The sequence below is a fragment of the Excalfactoria chinensis genome, chromosome 5, assembly GCF_039878825.1.
Source record: "Excalfactoria chinensis isolate bCotChi1 chromosome 5, bCotChi1.hap2, whole genome shotgun sequence".
NCBI classification, from domain to species: Eukaryota; Metazoa; Chordata; class Aves; order Galliformes; family Phasianidae; genus Excalfactoria; species Excalfactoria chinensis.
The window spans coordinates 14,586,806-14,601,367 of NC_092829.1; the positions used below are offsets into that span (position 1 = coordinate 14,586,806).

At 36.2% G+C, this 14,562-nt stretch overlaps 1 protein-coding gene across 2 annotated transcripts; it reads right to left on the reverse strand.

Moving 5' to 3' along the window:
- Nucleotides 1-184: 184 nt before the first annotated feature.
- Nucleotides 185-14,562, reverse strand: CPSF2 (cleavage and polyadenylation specific factor 2). 2 transcript variants are annotated; one of them, XM_072337748.1, is made up of 15 exons: nt 14,456-14,562; nt 13,727-13,912; nt 12,402-12,561; nt 12,204-12,309; nt 11,665-11,794; nt 10,272-10,387; nt 9,677-9,864; nt 8,962-9,252; nt 7,814-7,914; nt 7,291-7,491; nt 6,478-6,630; nt 5,753-5,978; nt 3,903-4,202; nt 2,947-3,081; nt 185-2,841 (listed from the first exon to the last, which is right to left on the reverse strand). In XM_072337748.1, exons 2-15 carry the CDS (start codon nt 13,873-13,875, stop codon nt 2,749-2,751), a joined length of 2,349 nt encoding a protein of 782 aa, XP_072193849.1. In that variant the 5' UTR covers nt 13,876-13,912; nt 14,456-14,562; the 3' UTR covers nt 185-2,748. The 2 variants fall into 2 exon arrangements, with proteins under 2 accessions (XP_072193849.1, XP_072193850.1); XM_072337749.1 differs by having other exon boundaries at nt 14,452-14,542.

Here is a 14,562-nt window from a genome sequence, read left to right on the forward strand (position 1 = left end):
TCAGAAACGCTGTAATTTATTTTATTGTGTATCGCAGTGGTAATTTTATAACCTATCAAGGAGAATATAATTTGCAGAGCACTGCGTGAAACAATATAGTTCTCCCGTATCTTGATACCAGCCATATTTATCAAACTTTCGCAATCTCACTATGCATAAGAAAACACATTTGTCAAGTCATTAATATTTAAATATTACTTTTATATTTCTTTTCCACAGTGAGCCTTATAGAGCTGATCGGCTCACCTACCACTGAAGTGCAACCACTCTTCAGCAGGATTTCTCTGCCAGAAACACATCTGCACATCCTTTAGGACAAGGAATTAATTAAACCAGTAAAATGTTATCAGTAATTTAGATAGATCCAAAACAAAACACTCCTTTATGCCTATCACAGAATTGTAGGGGTTGGAAGGGACCTCTAGAGATCATCGAGTCCAACCCCCATGCTTATATTAATGCTGGTAGAGCAGCGTGACATACAACAAGAGTTCATAATGTACACTGTTTAAAATGCAGGGAGGGTGAAATGTCAGACTAGACAAAACATTCGATGAGAAATCTACCCTGCCAGCAGACTTCTTGGGAGGTGATTTTTCTAAGTAAACTTGTGTTATAAAAGAACAGAGAATAAATGTATTCATTCTTTAAGACTTACTCTGCTCACATTGACGTAACTAACTCTCCTGTATTTACAGGTAATGAGGCATACACAACAGTTGAGTTGCATCTACAAAATGAATCCAACTTTAAATGTCATCAGTTACTTATAGTTTTAAATATCTAAGATCTATAAATCTGTTCCCTGGATATCTTTTGTTATCTGACATGACTGTGCACTCATCCAGTTAAAATATATTTATGATCATGCTGTCTTTTCTTTATCTCTTCCTTAGGAACAGCATTATTTTTAGTTTGATTCCCATTTCCTAAGTTTGTAATTTTTAAAAATTATTATGGTGTTCCCTTCAGTCTTAAGAGCCTTCAGCCCACCCCGAGACCCCAGGTTAAAAGTTCTAAGGCCAATGTTATTATGTACAAAGTAATGCACTTTATAAAAGTTCATTAGTATCAACAATAGCAATACAATAGTATTAACCAGCAAGCATCCCAAATCATGTAGATTTACATAGCATTGCTACAAAACAGCTAAAAAAACAAAGCATTTCTAAGTAGTTCTGGCTGTCAATATAATTAAAAACGTTTTTCTATACTGTTGCCAAAGAAGTGTTGAGCTTTTAGTCAATTCTAGACAGGAAGTTTTATGTAACGAAGTACATTCTCACTTAACATTATCAAGTGTTTTACATTTTTAGTATCTAGTTCTAGCAGCTTGGGTATTCTGTAGTTTGCTTTTTTCCTTTTGAAAATGAGGACTTGAATATTAATTTCCTATTTTAAACAGAATAAATATCCTGTAGATCAGATAGGAAACTATTAGCCCAAGAACGAATTAGAATGCAAATTATCTTTCCACTGATAGCCCACAGGGCTGGTATTTTTTTGCCACTTTGCCAAAATATTTTATTTAAGCATTAGACAGAAAGCACATATTACATTGCTGTTGTATGTAAGAACAAGCAGGTGACCTTTCACTACTAAAACTGGTGGTGCATACGTGGATGGGAGGAAATGGGATTAAATAAACTCTCAAGAGGCTATTTGTATGCATAAATTAATTTCTGAGAAACTAAAGCAGACAGAACTGCTCATCTTCACCTAAAAAGTAAGTTCCACTTCTAGCATTATCAGCTAGAATAAATCCCACCGTCAAAACATGCAACTAATATGAAACGTGGCACAAAAGCATTAGATGTATCACATAAACTGAGATTTCAAGTTAAAGGATCCTGAACTTGATTCATGGCACTCTGAACAAACAGCAGTGCATACATAAAGGCTTTAGTTTTCCACGGTATTAAAAAATCAGAATTTAAAATAATTAATAGTTGGCACAACTCTGCAAAAGCCAGAAGGTACAAAGTCAGTAAGTTTGTACCAATGTTACTCTGAAGCACATAATTGCTAGATTTTAAGCTGCTGAGGATCTTCTCCAGTCTTCTTAACTTACCTTTTCAAAGTAATATTTTGATCCTGCAGATTAATACTTCATATAGAATATGAAATGCTGTACTGGAACAAGTCAGTAAGAGGAGACAAGCAACAACATTAAGATGCAGCCAAATTAACACTGGGGGAACATACAGGTAGACAGATCTAAGTGGGCTGTTAAAAATATATTTTAACTAGAAGCCATTTAAAATGTAAAAAAAAAAACCAAAAACAAAAAAACAAGACAACTCAAGACAATTTTCTATCAATCAAACTCGTTGAAATAACATAGAACTAACAAAAAAAAAGAGGAAACAAAGAAACTACAACTCCCTAGCTAAACTTATTTGAGAACAGAAGAATGACTTTTATCTATTTTGTAGTCTTTGGCAGGGAATCTGACAAATCAAAACACATTCTATCAATGCGAAGCCTTCCTGAGAAACAGTTTGTGGTCATAAACTCATCTGTTACATGTTATGTGGGAGATGAGTCATAATAGTTTGAAAGTCAAGAACATGGAACATACCAACAAATTTATGAAGAGCAACAATGGCCATTATTTACATGTTCAGGGTAATTAACTGATCTTTATGAATTACTTTTGCCCTGTATAAATTAGAAAATTACAAAAAGTCCAGAGAGAAATCCTCCACACGTTCAGAAGTTCAAGCAAAACACCTTTAAGCTCTTCCTCTAGACAATAGCATATTGCTTGTATAAAAGTTCTCTTATCCGATAGAAGTCCTGACAGAGACAGCCTTCCAATCCAATGCGCCCTGTTTCAGTCTGAAACAAAAAGACATTTCAATTTAATATCTTTAAACAAACAAGAAGCTTAATTTTCATTCAGAATGCTATTTAGCAAAGAGTTTTAAGACACAGATCACTTACCCTGCGAACAGCCACCATATTGTTGCACACAAGCACTCCTCCTACAAACTCAGCTTGAATTCCTTCTCGCAAGAGAACTTGCTTGAAGTCAGACAGTCTTGGCTCATTCATAAACACAGACTGATGTCCAGGAACCTTTAAACAATGTACACAGTTTTAAAACTTCTGCTACTTATTGCCTTTCATTTTTCCAAAGATCATCTCCTTATTGTGTTGGCAACAGCGGGACCTATGGATAGGCTACAGGACTACAAAGGAGAAAACTGGCAAGACAGTTCCAGGATGGGAAGCCTCATAAGTCATCTGTCAAGCAAAAGACTTCTTTCTGAGATCACATATTGAAGACTCTTTTGAGCCAAGTTATGCCAGGGACGGAGCTGCAGTAAGTTGCACTACTGATCAATACATGCTTCCATAATGGTTGTCATGAATCTGAAGAGACTTAGGAATTGTCTCATGTTTATCTAGCTCCTAGAACAGACTACATTCAAGACTCTTCAATAGTATTTTAAGTAATTCTGGGAGTAGAAAGTACTTCATTAACTGAACAAATGAAATTATCTATTCACACGTGCAAGTATTTAAGAGTAATCTGAAAAAAATAATGAGCTTTCAGATCACTCAGAGGCAGAGATGTAAGAATTTCAAAGACATATGTCTACTTAGGTACATTATATATTTCCCACGGCATCAACAAAACATAATGGAACCCAAGAAGAACTAAATATCAACTGATTTAAAAATCCTCAGGTATTAATTACAAATATGGAACATAACAATCTAATATTGACCAATAGATAACTGTACTCCAATAGGTAACTGCACTCTAGGCACCATTGCTGGATGCAATACTGCTTGCTGAAAAGCTTAAAATCTGAAACAACAGTAACAGTATTAGAATACAAAACTCAGAAAAAAAAAAACAAAATTAGTCTAAACCAGGAAAGTTTCTGTACCTCATGAGGCGGCAGTGGTTCCAAAGTAGGAATGATTTCACTCTCCTCACACATCTCCTTATCATCGTCACCAAAGAGACTTTTCATGGCCTTTTGTTGAGCAATGACACTAGAGTCTGAAGAGGGCATATCCACTTGCATCTCTAACTCTTCATCTTCCCTCAGCTCTCCCTCTTCCAAAATAACTCCAGTATCCACTTTTGAAACCCGCATATCAAGGACACCATCTATCCATGCCAACTCAGCATCCTTGGCTTTACAGAACTGAAGTGAGCTGACAAGAGAATCTTTTAACCTGACCTGGGGTGCACAAAAATAAAAGCAGTATTGGTTTCATGGAGAAACAACAGATTCGTACTTCATGATTCTATAAGCAGCTTTTCTTCCAAGCTCTCTGTGTATAGGTTTGGTTCATAGTCTTTTGGAGAAGGAAGAAATCTTACATTTAAGAAATACAATTTGTATTATCTCATTTCAGAAGTCAACTTCAACAGTAGAAGAGAACTATACCTTTTTCTATCTTGATTAAAAAAAAGAACCAATGTGACTAAAATAAGTCAGACTCACAGGAGGAACAATCATTGCCGTTTAAAACAACTTTTTTTTTGTAGCCATGGGGTTCTTCAGTTGGCCTTAGCAAATTTAAGGGAAATGTCTAAAAATATATTCAGATTACTAAACAGCTGCACCAAATTTCAATCTTCTTAAAAAATATACTTTATAGCAACAGGAGATGTTGACAATTTCAGATTTTATGTCATCAAAATATGACTTTGATTTCTTCGGCACATTCCAAGACATGAACTAATTAAATAAGCCCTACCCTGAAAGACTGCTATGCAAATGAGATGATGCATTATCACAATAGAGGAATCAAGGCTGCAACTGTACAAATGAAATTGCAATTAACTATCTGCAGCACAATCCAACCAAAAGACACCAGGATTTTGATATCCAGCTCTCCTCTATTATCTTGTAATTCAATGTCTCCAGAGCACTCCATCTGTTCAGTTGTTTCACCAAGAAAAAACAAAACAACAAACTATATTAAAAATCCTCAAATCTACAAAGATTGATTTCACCTTTATGAATAACCACAAAACTGAAATGAAATACAGAGCTATTATAGTTTTATTCAGATAAATACTTTGTGAAAAATCAGAAATCTGTCATTTCTTACAGTCACAACACTTAAAAAAAACAACAAAAAAAAAAAAAAAAAAAAAAACAACACAATTCTGCTGTCTTAAGAATGTCAGAACAAGGAAATTTTGAGTAACTGGAACTTTCTACTTCCAAAGTTAACAGATTTTTCTTTGGAAAGCATCAAAACTACCTCTTTCAACAATTCCAATGATACTTTTAGATTAATTTTAAAAGGATAAAAGGAATAAAGGACTGATGCCTAAACTGCATGCAAAATGCTTTCCTCTAAACTATTTGTGTACAAAGAGTCCAATACATGATTTTTTTTCTCTCTAAGATTCCTCTTAATATTCCAAAAAGAATCTTGAATTTCAAGTCATATACGGCTGTACTTTAAATACAAACACAATAAAGCTATTGAGACTTGAGTCAAACAAACTGATGCTCCCACATGGCCTTCTGCACCACTGACCTCACAATCAAGTTTTGTTTTAAACACTTTTTATGAGAAACACTCACTTGAGCATAGGATAATACTTACACATAAAAGAAGCAGCTCTTAATGTCAAAATCAAGCATACACATGAAAAGTTTTGCATCACCTCTACCAAAAAAACTGAGGTTTAAATAAGAAACTCTGCCACTTCAGCTCTACTACAGTTCTCAGTACTTGTACATACAAGTAACAAATTCCAGCAGCTTACCTGGTAGATATGAGTTTCACTGGTTGCATCTACAGTTTCATGTAGTTTTGGCATGTACACTTTAATATCTTTTCCACCAAAAGCTCTGCAACACTCTGCAAGGTCCTGGCTGGCTTCAGGTGGTCCATGGACAATGATTAGTTGTCTTGGTTTCATTTGGTTAATGATTTTTTTAATTGAGTCCCCATCTGAGCGCCCTTCATAGTCGATATATGTAACCCTGGCTCTACAAAAAACACAAACAAAAACGCAAATGAGCAAAAACCACATATTCTAAAGATTAAATATTTTTGAGATTTAATTTAAAAATGGAAAACATTGTAAAAAATTACTCTACATCAGAATAAAATGTCAGCAAAAGGTACATTATGGATTAGTAAAATACAGATTTGTACAATACCAGCATGTACACACATGTATCCAAACTGAGACTTTGGAGGAAGGATTCAAGAGACGTGCAGTACTGGAATTCACCCACCATCTCTTTTATATCACACAGGTAAGAAACAGAACAAAACAGAATGTGAAATATGTGCATTAATAATAGCCTGATACGATACTGGCATAGATTCCTTAATAATGCTTCTGCAGAAGATACTTGTGTATAGAGAAAAATATGGAGAGCCACTATCTAGTCTCAGAACGTTAAAAAAATATATACACATATATACTTTTCTTCTCCTCTTGGCTCTGAAATTACTGAAAACAAGAACGAAGCCACTCACTTAATTTCCATGGATTCTGTTGCTGAAATACATTTGGTAGGAACATCTGACAAATCCTGGTCCATTGGCTCCTCTCCATTTGTCAAACCAGATTCTAATTTGCTTTTTTCTTCTTCTGTTGCCTGAAGTTCTGGTACTAGAAAGTCTTCAGGTCTAAAGGAGGAAAAGCATTCTGCTTTTAATAGTCTTAATAGTAAATCCAAAGCACTACACAGTAGAGAAACGAGCAGTGCTGACATAATTACCGAGTTATTTTAAAAATGTTAGTGGTAACAATTTAATCACTTTTTCCTTAAATAATTTCACATATGAACAGAGCTCATTTGGAAAATGTCACCTCGGTATCTTAAAAAAAGAACTTTGATATCTTGCAGAATACTACTAAGTTAAGGGTTTCCTACCATGTATTCGTCATAAAAATAGGACAAATATTGCCAGGTTTTTCTAGGCTGAATGATGCTCCTTAATGAAGCTCCATAAATTTTTCAAAATTATGTGGAATATAAAGCAGAAAAACGCCAAATTTAAAAGAAGTTTTTAATCTTTTCTCTCATAAAAAGAAAAAAATGAAGCAAACATTAAAACAAAAACCTGGACTGGAATCGCTTCCTAACAAATGTGAATTCAGACCTGAGATGAATACTTTGCAGCTTCAATCCCATCATCAGCTTCCTGTGAAACTCAGCTGGAATCATCTTTCAGAAGCCACTTAAAAGTGTTTGGAAGAGCATTCAACAGCATAGCAAGAGAGACAATACTAATTTTATTCTATATTACACATTACTAAGCATTACCACTGCTCTCCCCACATACTTGATAATCTCGCCATATTCATCCCATTTAATTCTTTCTTCAGGGGCTGGAAACATTGGATAAGATTTCTTGGCCTGTTTGAAGAAGCTTCCTTTCCGGCTACCTTCACCTTTCATCATCAAATCATGTTTGGTCTTATGCACAGTTGGCTGATCAATATCTTCTTCCGCATCACTCTCATCACTGGAATCAATATCTGCCCTGAAATGATATTCCAAGAACAACAGCATTTTCTTTTCTTTTTTCTTCACATTTAATATTACAAAAATATTGTCCACACTGACTGGACAGAAACAGTTAAGACTAAGGAAAAGGACAGCTGATGTATCCAAGAAACTGTTCACGAAATTCAGACGAGTTTATAGTAACAACAGATTAAAGATAAACATTCTGATTCCTAGATGCAGTCAGACAAACCTACCAAAACTATTACTTTCACTTATCCTTGTAAGCAGTTGAAACATCAGGCTGAACATGCATTTCAATTCTGACAACAGCAGGACACAACAGCTAATATACTTACTCTTTAGACTGCTCTAACTTCTTAGCTGCCTCTTTCTTTAGTTTCTCCTTTTCTAGGTATTCTTCAAGTTCCTTTCCTTCCAACTTGACACGTCTTCTCAACTTACAAAGAAAGTAAAAATAAGAATTTCTGTGAGTAGCTGACTTGCTTTTAATACTTCCCCTGCACACTGCTGGTAAGATGATATTTATATTTAAGTACCATGGACAAATACAATCTTGTCCTTTCTGTAACAACTTAAACACGTGGCACCTTCACGTGCCAACATCATGACAACATTATCAATTAGTAAAGACTAGAATTAATTTCATGTTCTTATGTAAAGTATTAAAATCAATTCATTTTACAAAAATTTATTAAAATATCTTAAGGAAACATCTCCCTTCAAAAACTAAATGCAAATACCAAGGTGAGAAACTAGTTTTTGTGTCACTAATGTGAACAGAAGAACCTGGCAAAAGCACACATTAGCAGGCAAAGCAACATCAGGCCTTGCTTCTTTTTAATTTGCAGAACAGACTAGACTACAGGTCACATCTGATAATGTTCAATTCTAGTAACATTGAGCCAATCCAACCTAAAACTGAAAGCAAGTTGCATCATGAAATGATTACTGGAATCACAAAGGACTCCCAGAAATTACCACTGTTTACTGAAGTGGAGTAGCACAGGTAAACTATTTGAATATAATCTGACAGCATAACTAACAAATAATGGTGTTCTTTTAATTGATAAATTTCACTTATCTTACTTTGGTAGAACACTCTGTATTCATTTGACTTGATTCTCCCCTAATCTAAAACCAAAGTAGTTTCCAGAAAGAATAATCCATCCATAGTTGGATCTGCACCTAAACTGTAAGCAGAGATTTTTTCTAACATGAGGACATAAAAAACACTGTCTAAAGATAAATATTTAAAAGCAACATAATGCTCACCTCATTAGATGCTAATTCAACGAACAAAAAATATTTTGCACTTCCTACTAAGACCTGCTTTATAGAAATTTATCCAACACTTTATATATGCAACTTTCTTCTGCCACTAGAAGCACTTTCAGCATGTAAAAAAGAGAACTAAATTCAATTTTACTTATATTCCCCCAGATAGCCCACCACAAAAACTTTAAGATATACAGGAAATTTTTACCTCAATATCTATCACTTTTTCAGAAGGATTATCAATCAGGAATCGTGCTAACGTTCCAGGTGTGGTACGGTAAGTTAAAATTATAGAGTTCTTGGAATCCTGGCACCACTGAATGAAAAGATCTCTCGAAAACCCACATTCTAAATCAGGTTGGCTGGCAAGGACAACTTTTGGACTGGGCACTCGAGCCAAATCAGACAGACTATGACATAAGGAGAGATGGCGGAACTGGAAAGGGTTGTTTCTCTTGTCTTCAAAGCACCTCATCAATTTGTCACTCATCCATTCCACCTAAAATATAATATTTAGACAAATTTATCTACAGTTTTACAAGCTATATAAAAACACATAACCTGACATGAGGCAGAGAAATGAAATATTCACCAATTACAAAGTTTCTCAGTATATGTAGAAATAATGCGAGGTAAACACAAAGGAGTACCTTAAATCCAACTTTTTAATAGCTATAATTTATTTTAGCAAGTTTTGTGATAAAATGAATATCAAGAAGTATGGCAGCAACCGTGACTGGACTTGGTGTACCTTGATCAAAAAGAAAAATATTCGCTTAAAAGAAATACCCACTCTAGAATAAGGACAATACTGAGTTTTCAGCCACTTTTTACTGTTTAAAAGAAGAAAGAAAAACCCAAAAAACTCTTGAATACACATTCTGTTACCCCCCACACAACTGCATTTCAAAATGAAAACAAACCTGTGATTTAGAGAACTCCACTACGTTGTAGCTGACGTTGTTCAAAAGCGCTAGAGAGTAAACTCCTAATCCCGCATCTTTCGTTCTCCAGATCTGATCAAGAAGTTGAGCAAGTTCCAGAACTCTGCCAGCTGTATCCACAGCTATCAACACATTTCCATCACCTCGTAAGGTCTCCAAAACATTAGCTAAGAAGAGTTAAAACAGAAAGAACTACTTTGAACCAGAACCAGAGCTTTGAAGATCCCGCCACCCTGATCACTAATTTAAAAAATATTTTCTTTCAAAAAAGAGTAAAATGGGGATCAACAGAAGAATGTGCTAACAAAGGTCATTTAAAAATCCCTTAAGTCAAACATTACTGGGTAAAATACACCATGTTCACATACGCTTTATATCAGGTGCAATTCATAGCTTTTATGAAAACATTTTCCCCACAGGATTGGTACCATCAGGAAAAAGCAATTAAAAGTTTGTTAAATTTGAATAAAGATTCTTAATTTAGATGTCAGTAAACTTCTTACAAGAAAACAATTTACAGTGACTAATAAGTCACACTGCTACTGCTATCTTAAGCCCCACACAGAATACGTACTTAGCAGCTGTTCATCCCTTTGCTTTCTCCTGGGTTGCACATAAGTAGCATTAAATGAATCTGTAATAAGCAATGAAGGCCTGCTCAACATTTCCAATGAACATCCGTTCAGATGGCTGTGGAAAAAAAAGCCATAACTCACTGTCAGTGTTTTTATTTTACAAGGAAAAAAAATAAGAGAGCAAACATACAGAGTTTTGCATGTACATCGCAACAGTAGAAAAAAAGGGTATCACATATAAGCAAATCAAAGAGCTGCTTAAAGAAAATAGTTCAGGCTAAGAAGAAGATGTCCAAGAATCAAAGTCAGATTAAGTAAGTAATTCTGAGGAGGTTAACATAGTATAAATATTTACAATTGGTAATAAATATTTACAATTACTAGCAAAACCAGTTTCAATTGAGTTCATTTTTCTTCCTTCCTCTTTTCTTACTCCCTGAAAGTTTCTTTAGCGTAACTTCAGTTAAGCCAGGAATAGGCTCCCCAAGGCTGTGGTCACAACACCAAGCCTGAAAGGGTTCAAGGAACATTTGGACAAGCTCTCAGACATAGGGCTTGAATGCTGGGTGATCCAGTGTGGAGCCAGCGTTTGGATTTCATGACCCCTGTGGAACCCTTTCAACTCTGGATTTTCTACAATTCTGTTTTTATGCTTAAATTGGGTAAGATGCATATTAAAAACCATAGTAACAAATACCAACGTACATAACTTAATTCTTATTTTCTTGCCTTTTTTCCTCTCCCACATAAGCATTTTACAGGAGGAAGACAGGACATAAGAAATATTCTGTCAGCTTTCTAAGGCAGAAGAAAACACACATTCTTTTTTACCATTTTCCAGGAATTTCAAAACCATAAACTTTCTTAAGTCTTAACTATCCAGTAGCTATGCAGTAATTTTTAAGAGTCAATACTCATCCATTTGCTCTATAGCCTCCAAGATTTTTTTTCAGAAAGTAAACACTGTGTATCCCAACACTAAAAACAATTAAACTGTATGGTTATACTGCAAATTCCATCTCGATAGACTGAATTTGTGCACACTGTTTTAAGAGTTCCACTTCCTTCTGAGTCAAGTAAGATTCTGAGAAACAGAAAAGAGTTTGTAGTAACTGTTTTCTACATGACAAAGAGAAGCTGTGTTATTTTCCTTCTTAAAATTACAAGAGAAGCCTTCCAAAATTGCATGATACAAATGCTTTCTGAATGTTTCCTGCTTCAATCTAAAACAAATCTCAACAGAATGAAGAATCCCAAGGCTAAATTCAAATTCACTGATATGAATGCAAGCAGTATTAGTGGTCATCTTATATCTGGAAAGACACTGATTTATCACACAAATTATGCACCCCTAACACATCAGAGAAATATAGTTAGTTACACTGAACTTACATCTCCCTCTTGTGGTTGAAGTCAACTGCATAAACAATTTCTTCCTCTCCATCCTTGACAATCTTCCAAATCGTGCCTCCTATCATGTGACCTGCAGGCAATGGGGTGATGGACAGACCGTGTCCTTTGCCTACAAAAAAGAATGGCCTCATAGATACCTCTCAATATTTTAGGTAGATCCACATGTATGAAAATCTATTACTCTAAATAATAAGCACGTAAGTAGCTGAATTCCAGAGCTATCATCTGGAAAGAAGTCAAATGAGGCAGGAAAACCAGTAACATCTCTCTCCTTCCTATCTATCCAGTAAAACCCACCAATCTTGGCATAACCTTCTCCACATTAAATGGAAACTCTACTGACTGCTGCATTACTGAGGCAAACATTTTGCTGATGTAGAGTGACACCATGCTTCTGAATTCAGACCTGTGAAATGCACAACATTTGAAGAACATATTCCCTTTCAAAAGTTACCTAATCTGTCAGTGAAAGGGAACAGAATCACTAATTATCAAAACTTCTGCTGACAGAACTTTACCTTTCAAGTTGACAATCTGAGAAAACTTTAGCTGCTGTATCTTATCAAATGCTGCATCTACATCATCCAATGTAAAGAGTGTGAAATCTTCAGTATTATGGCGAGACTAAAACAAATAAGAAGCAAAGAATGTTCAAAAACTTGAGCCCTCTACCTTGTCAAAGATGTTGAATATTAAGATGTGAACCTAAAAGGTACCTGATAGAGATCATACATAAACATCTGTCCCATTTTATACACAGGAATAGTTGCATAAATGGCACAATTCAATCCCATTTTTCCAACTGCATATGGAAGAGCACCAAGGTGTAGAGGGTCAGGATGAGAAAGAAGAACAGCATCAACTTGGTGTACATGTCTACAAAAGAAGGACAGCAGAAGATGGTGAAGAGTTGTATATGGTATGACATACTTCCTACCACAAGTGTCTTGAGATAACTACACAGTATGAACACCACACATGAGAACTCAAGTCCTTTACGTTTTTTAAAACATTGTTCTAACATGAATTAAAAGTTATGGTTATTTTCATACAATCTCAAATAAAATAAAAACTTAAATATCTGAGATCACAAAACGTAAGTTCAAGGACTTGGTGATATATGAACTTCCAGAAGTTCTGTACTATGCTCTTGATTAGAAAGACTTTAGCATATATTTGGATACCAGAAAGTTCATTAACTGAAGAACCAAAGGTATTATCAGTGCAAACATATTCCTGCTTATGTATCTAAAAGCCTAAAATGTATCACAACTTTTCTTCAAATGGGAAAATTCAAATAACAGGATGCAAAAGCCAATCAAATCAAATTACATTTGGGTTAAAAATAAGGGTGAGTTTTGGCTTCATTTTAAAAATTAATATATATATAGAGATAAAAACACAAGTTGTTTTTTCTTGAAAACTGTGGTATAACTTAAGAACTTGGGCCAAAGGCTAGCTATCGTTATTCAATAATATAAGGGACTAAAACAAATGCAACAAGTGAAAACACAAGTTGGGCTCACGGACTCAATATTTTTTGGTCCCTTACACAGAGACTAGAGCACACATTCTTCTTGACAGCTATTATTAAAACAGGGATTGTATTTAACTGCTTCTCAGGTAGGACACCTGAAACATCTTAGAAGCTAGTCCACAATAATCCTCAGTTAAACAACTTGAAATGCTACAAGAGAGTTAATGCTAGAAAAAGTGAAAATCTAAAAACAGCATCATGAAGCTTAGCTTTTTTTCCAGAACATTCATGTTTCATTCATTTTCCTGTAATAAACTGCTGCGTCAGGAAACCTTATAAATGTAAACATGAAAAGCTAAGCACTAAGTTCTATAAAAGTTTATTTCTTGACAGAGTTGGGATACCTGCAGAAGTTGGTTTTCAGATCGAGTCTACTGAACTTGGAACAGAGAGTTCAAACACTTTATTCTTAGTCAGTATGTACTTAACAAGGTCTCCTTTTCTTACAACTTGCTGAATTATTTTAGAGCCAAGGTTAGCCTCCCATACACAAAAAGTACTTACTTCTTCAGGGAATCAATAATATCCATAGAAAAGTTCTCATCCCAGCCACAGTCCAACAGAAACCGAAACTCATCCACTTGCAGCAGGTAGCACAGGGCAGACTCCTCCTGCACTCCAGAGAGTGTGGTCAGCTTAATGATGGATGTCATCCTTCTGTCCAAGTGTTTGATTTCCTATAGAACTGATCTGAGCAGGGGAAGACGACGTGTTACTGAGTAATAAATAATAATAATAAGGTTATTTATTTAGAAAAAAATCCAGTAAATTAAAAGTAGAGCTATTTCTGCTAACATTTTTGTCGCACACAACAACAGAGGTGTGCGATGTTGAGCACGGCAGCTGGATACCTATCGATAAGTTTTAGATAGTAACACTTGGTCCTCGGGGGCCTTTGGCAATTAGAAAGGGATTCGGAACTTATTAGAGACGAACGTTAACAAACCACTGGAGGCGGTGCAATACACGCAATACACGCAGCACCGCGCTGCGATAGCTGCGGCCCTCCAGGCCGAGGCCGACCCAGGGCAACCCGGCCACACAGGGCGGCTCCAGCGCCCGGCCAGGACCAGCCGCTCGCCCCCGGCCCAGAGAGAACGAGCCGCGCCGCCAGCAGCGCCAAGGGGAGGAAGACAAGAAGGACGAGCGCGGCGAGCACCGCTCAAGCCCTTTACTCCTCGACTCCCGCGGAGGGGCCGCCCCACAGCGGTGCCTCCTCCCGCCGCTACCTGCCTCGGGCCGCCCGTACGGCCTCACTACGCGCACCGCGGCGCGCGCCCACCACCGTCGGCACCGGCGCCGCTCGCCGCCATCTTGTGCAGGGCGGGGAAAAGGAGGAG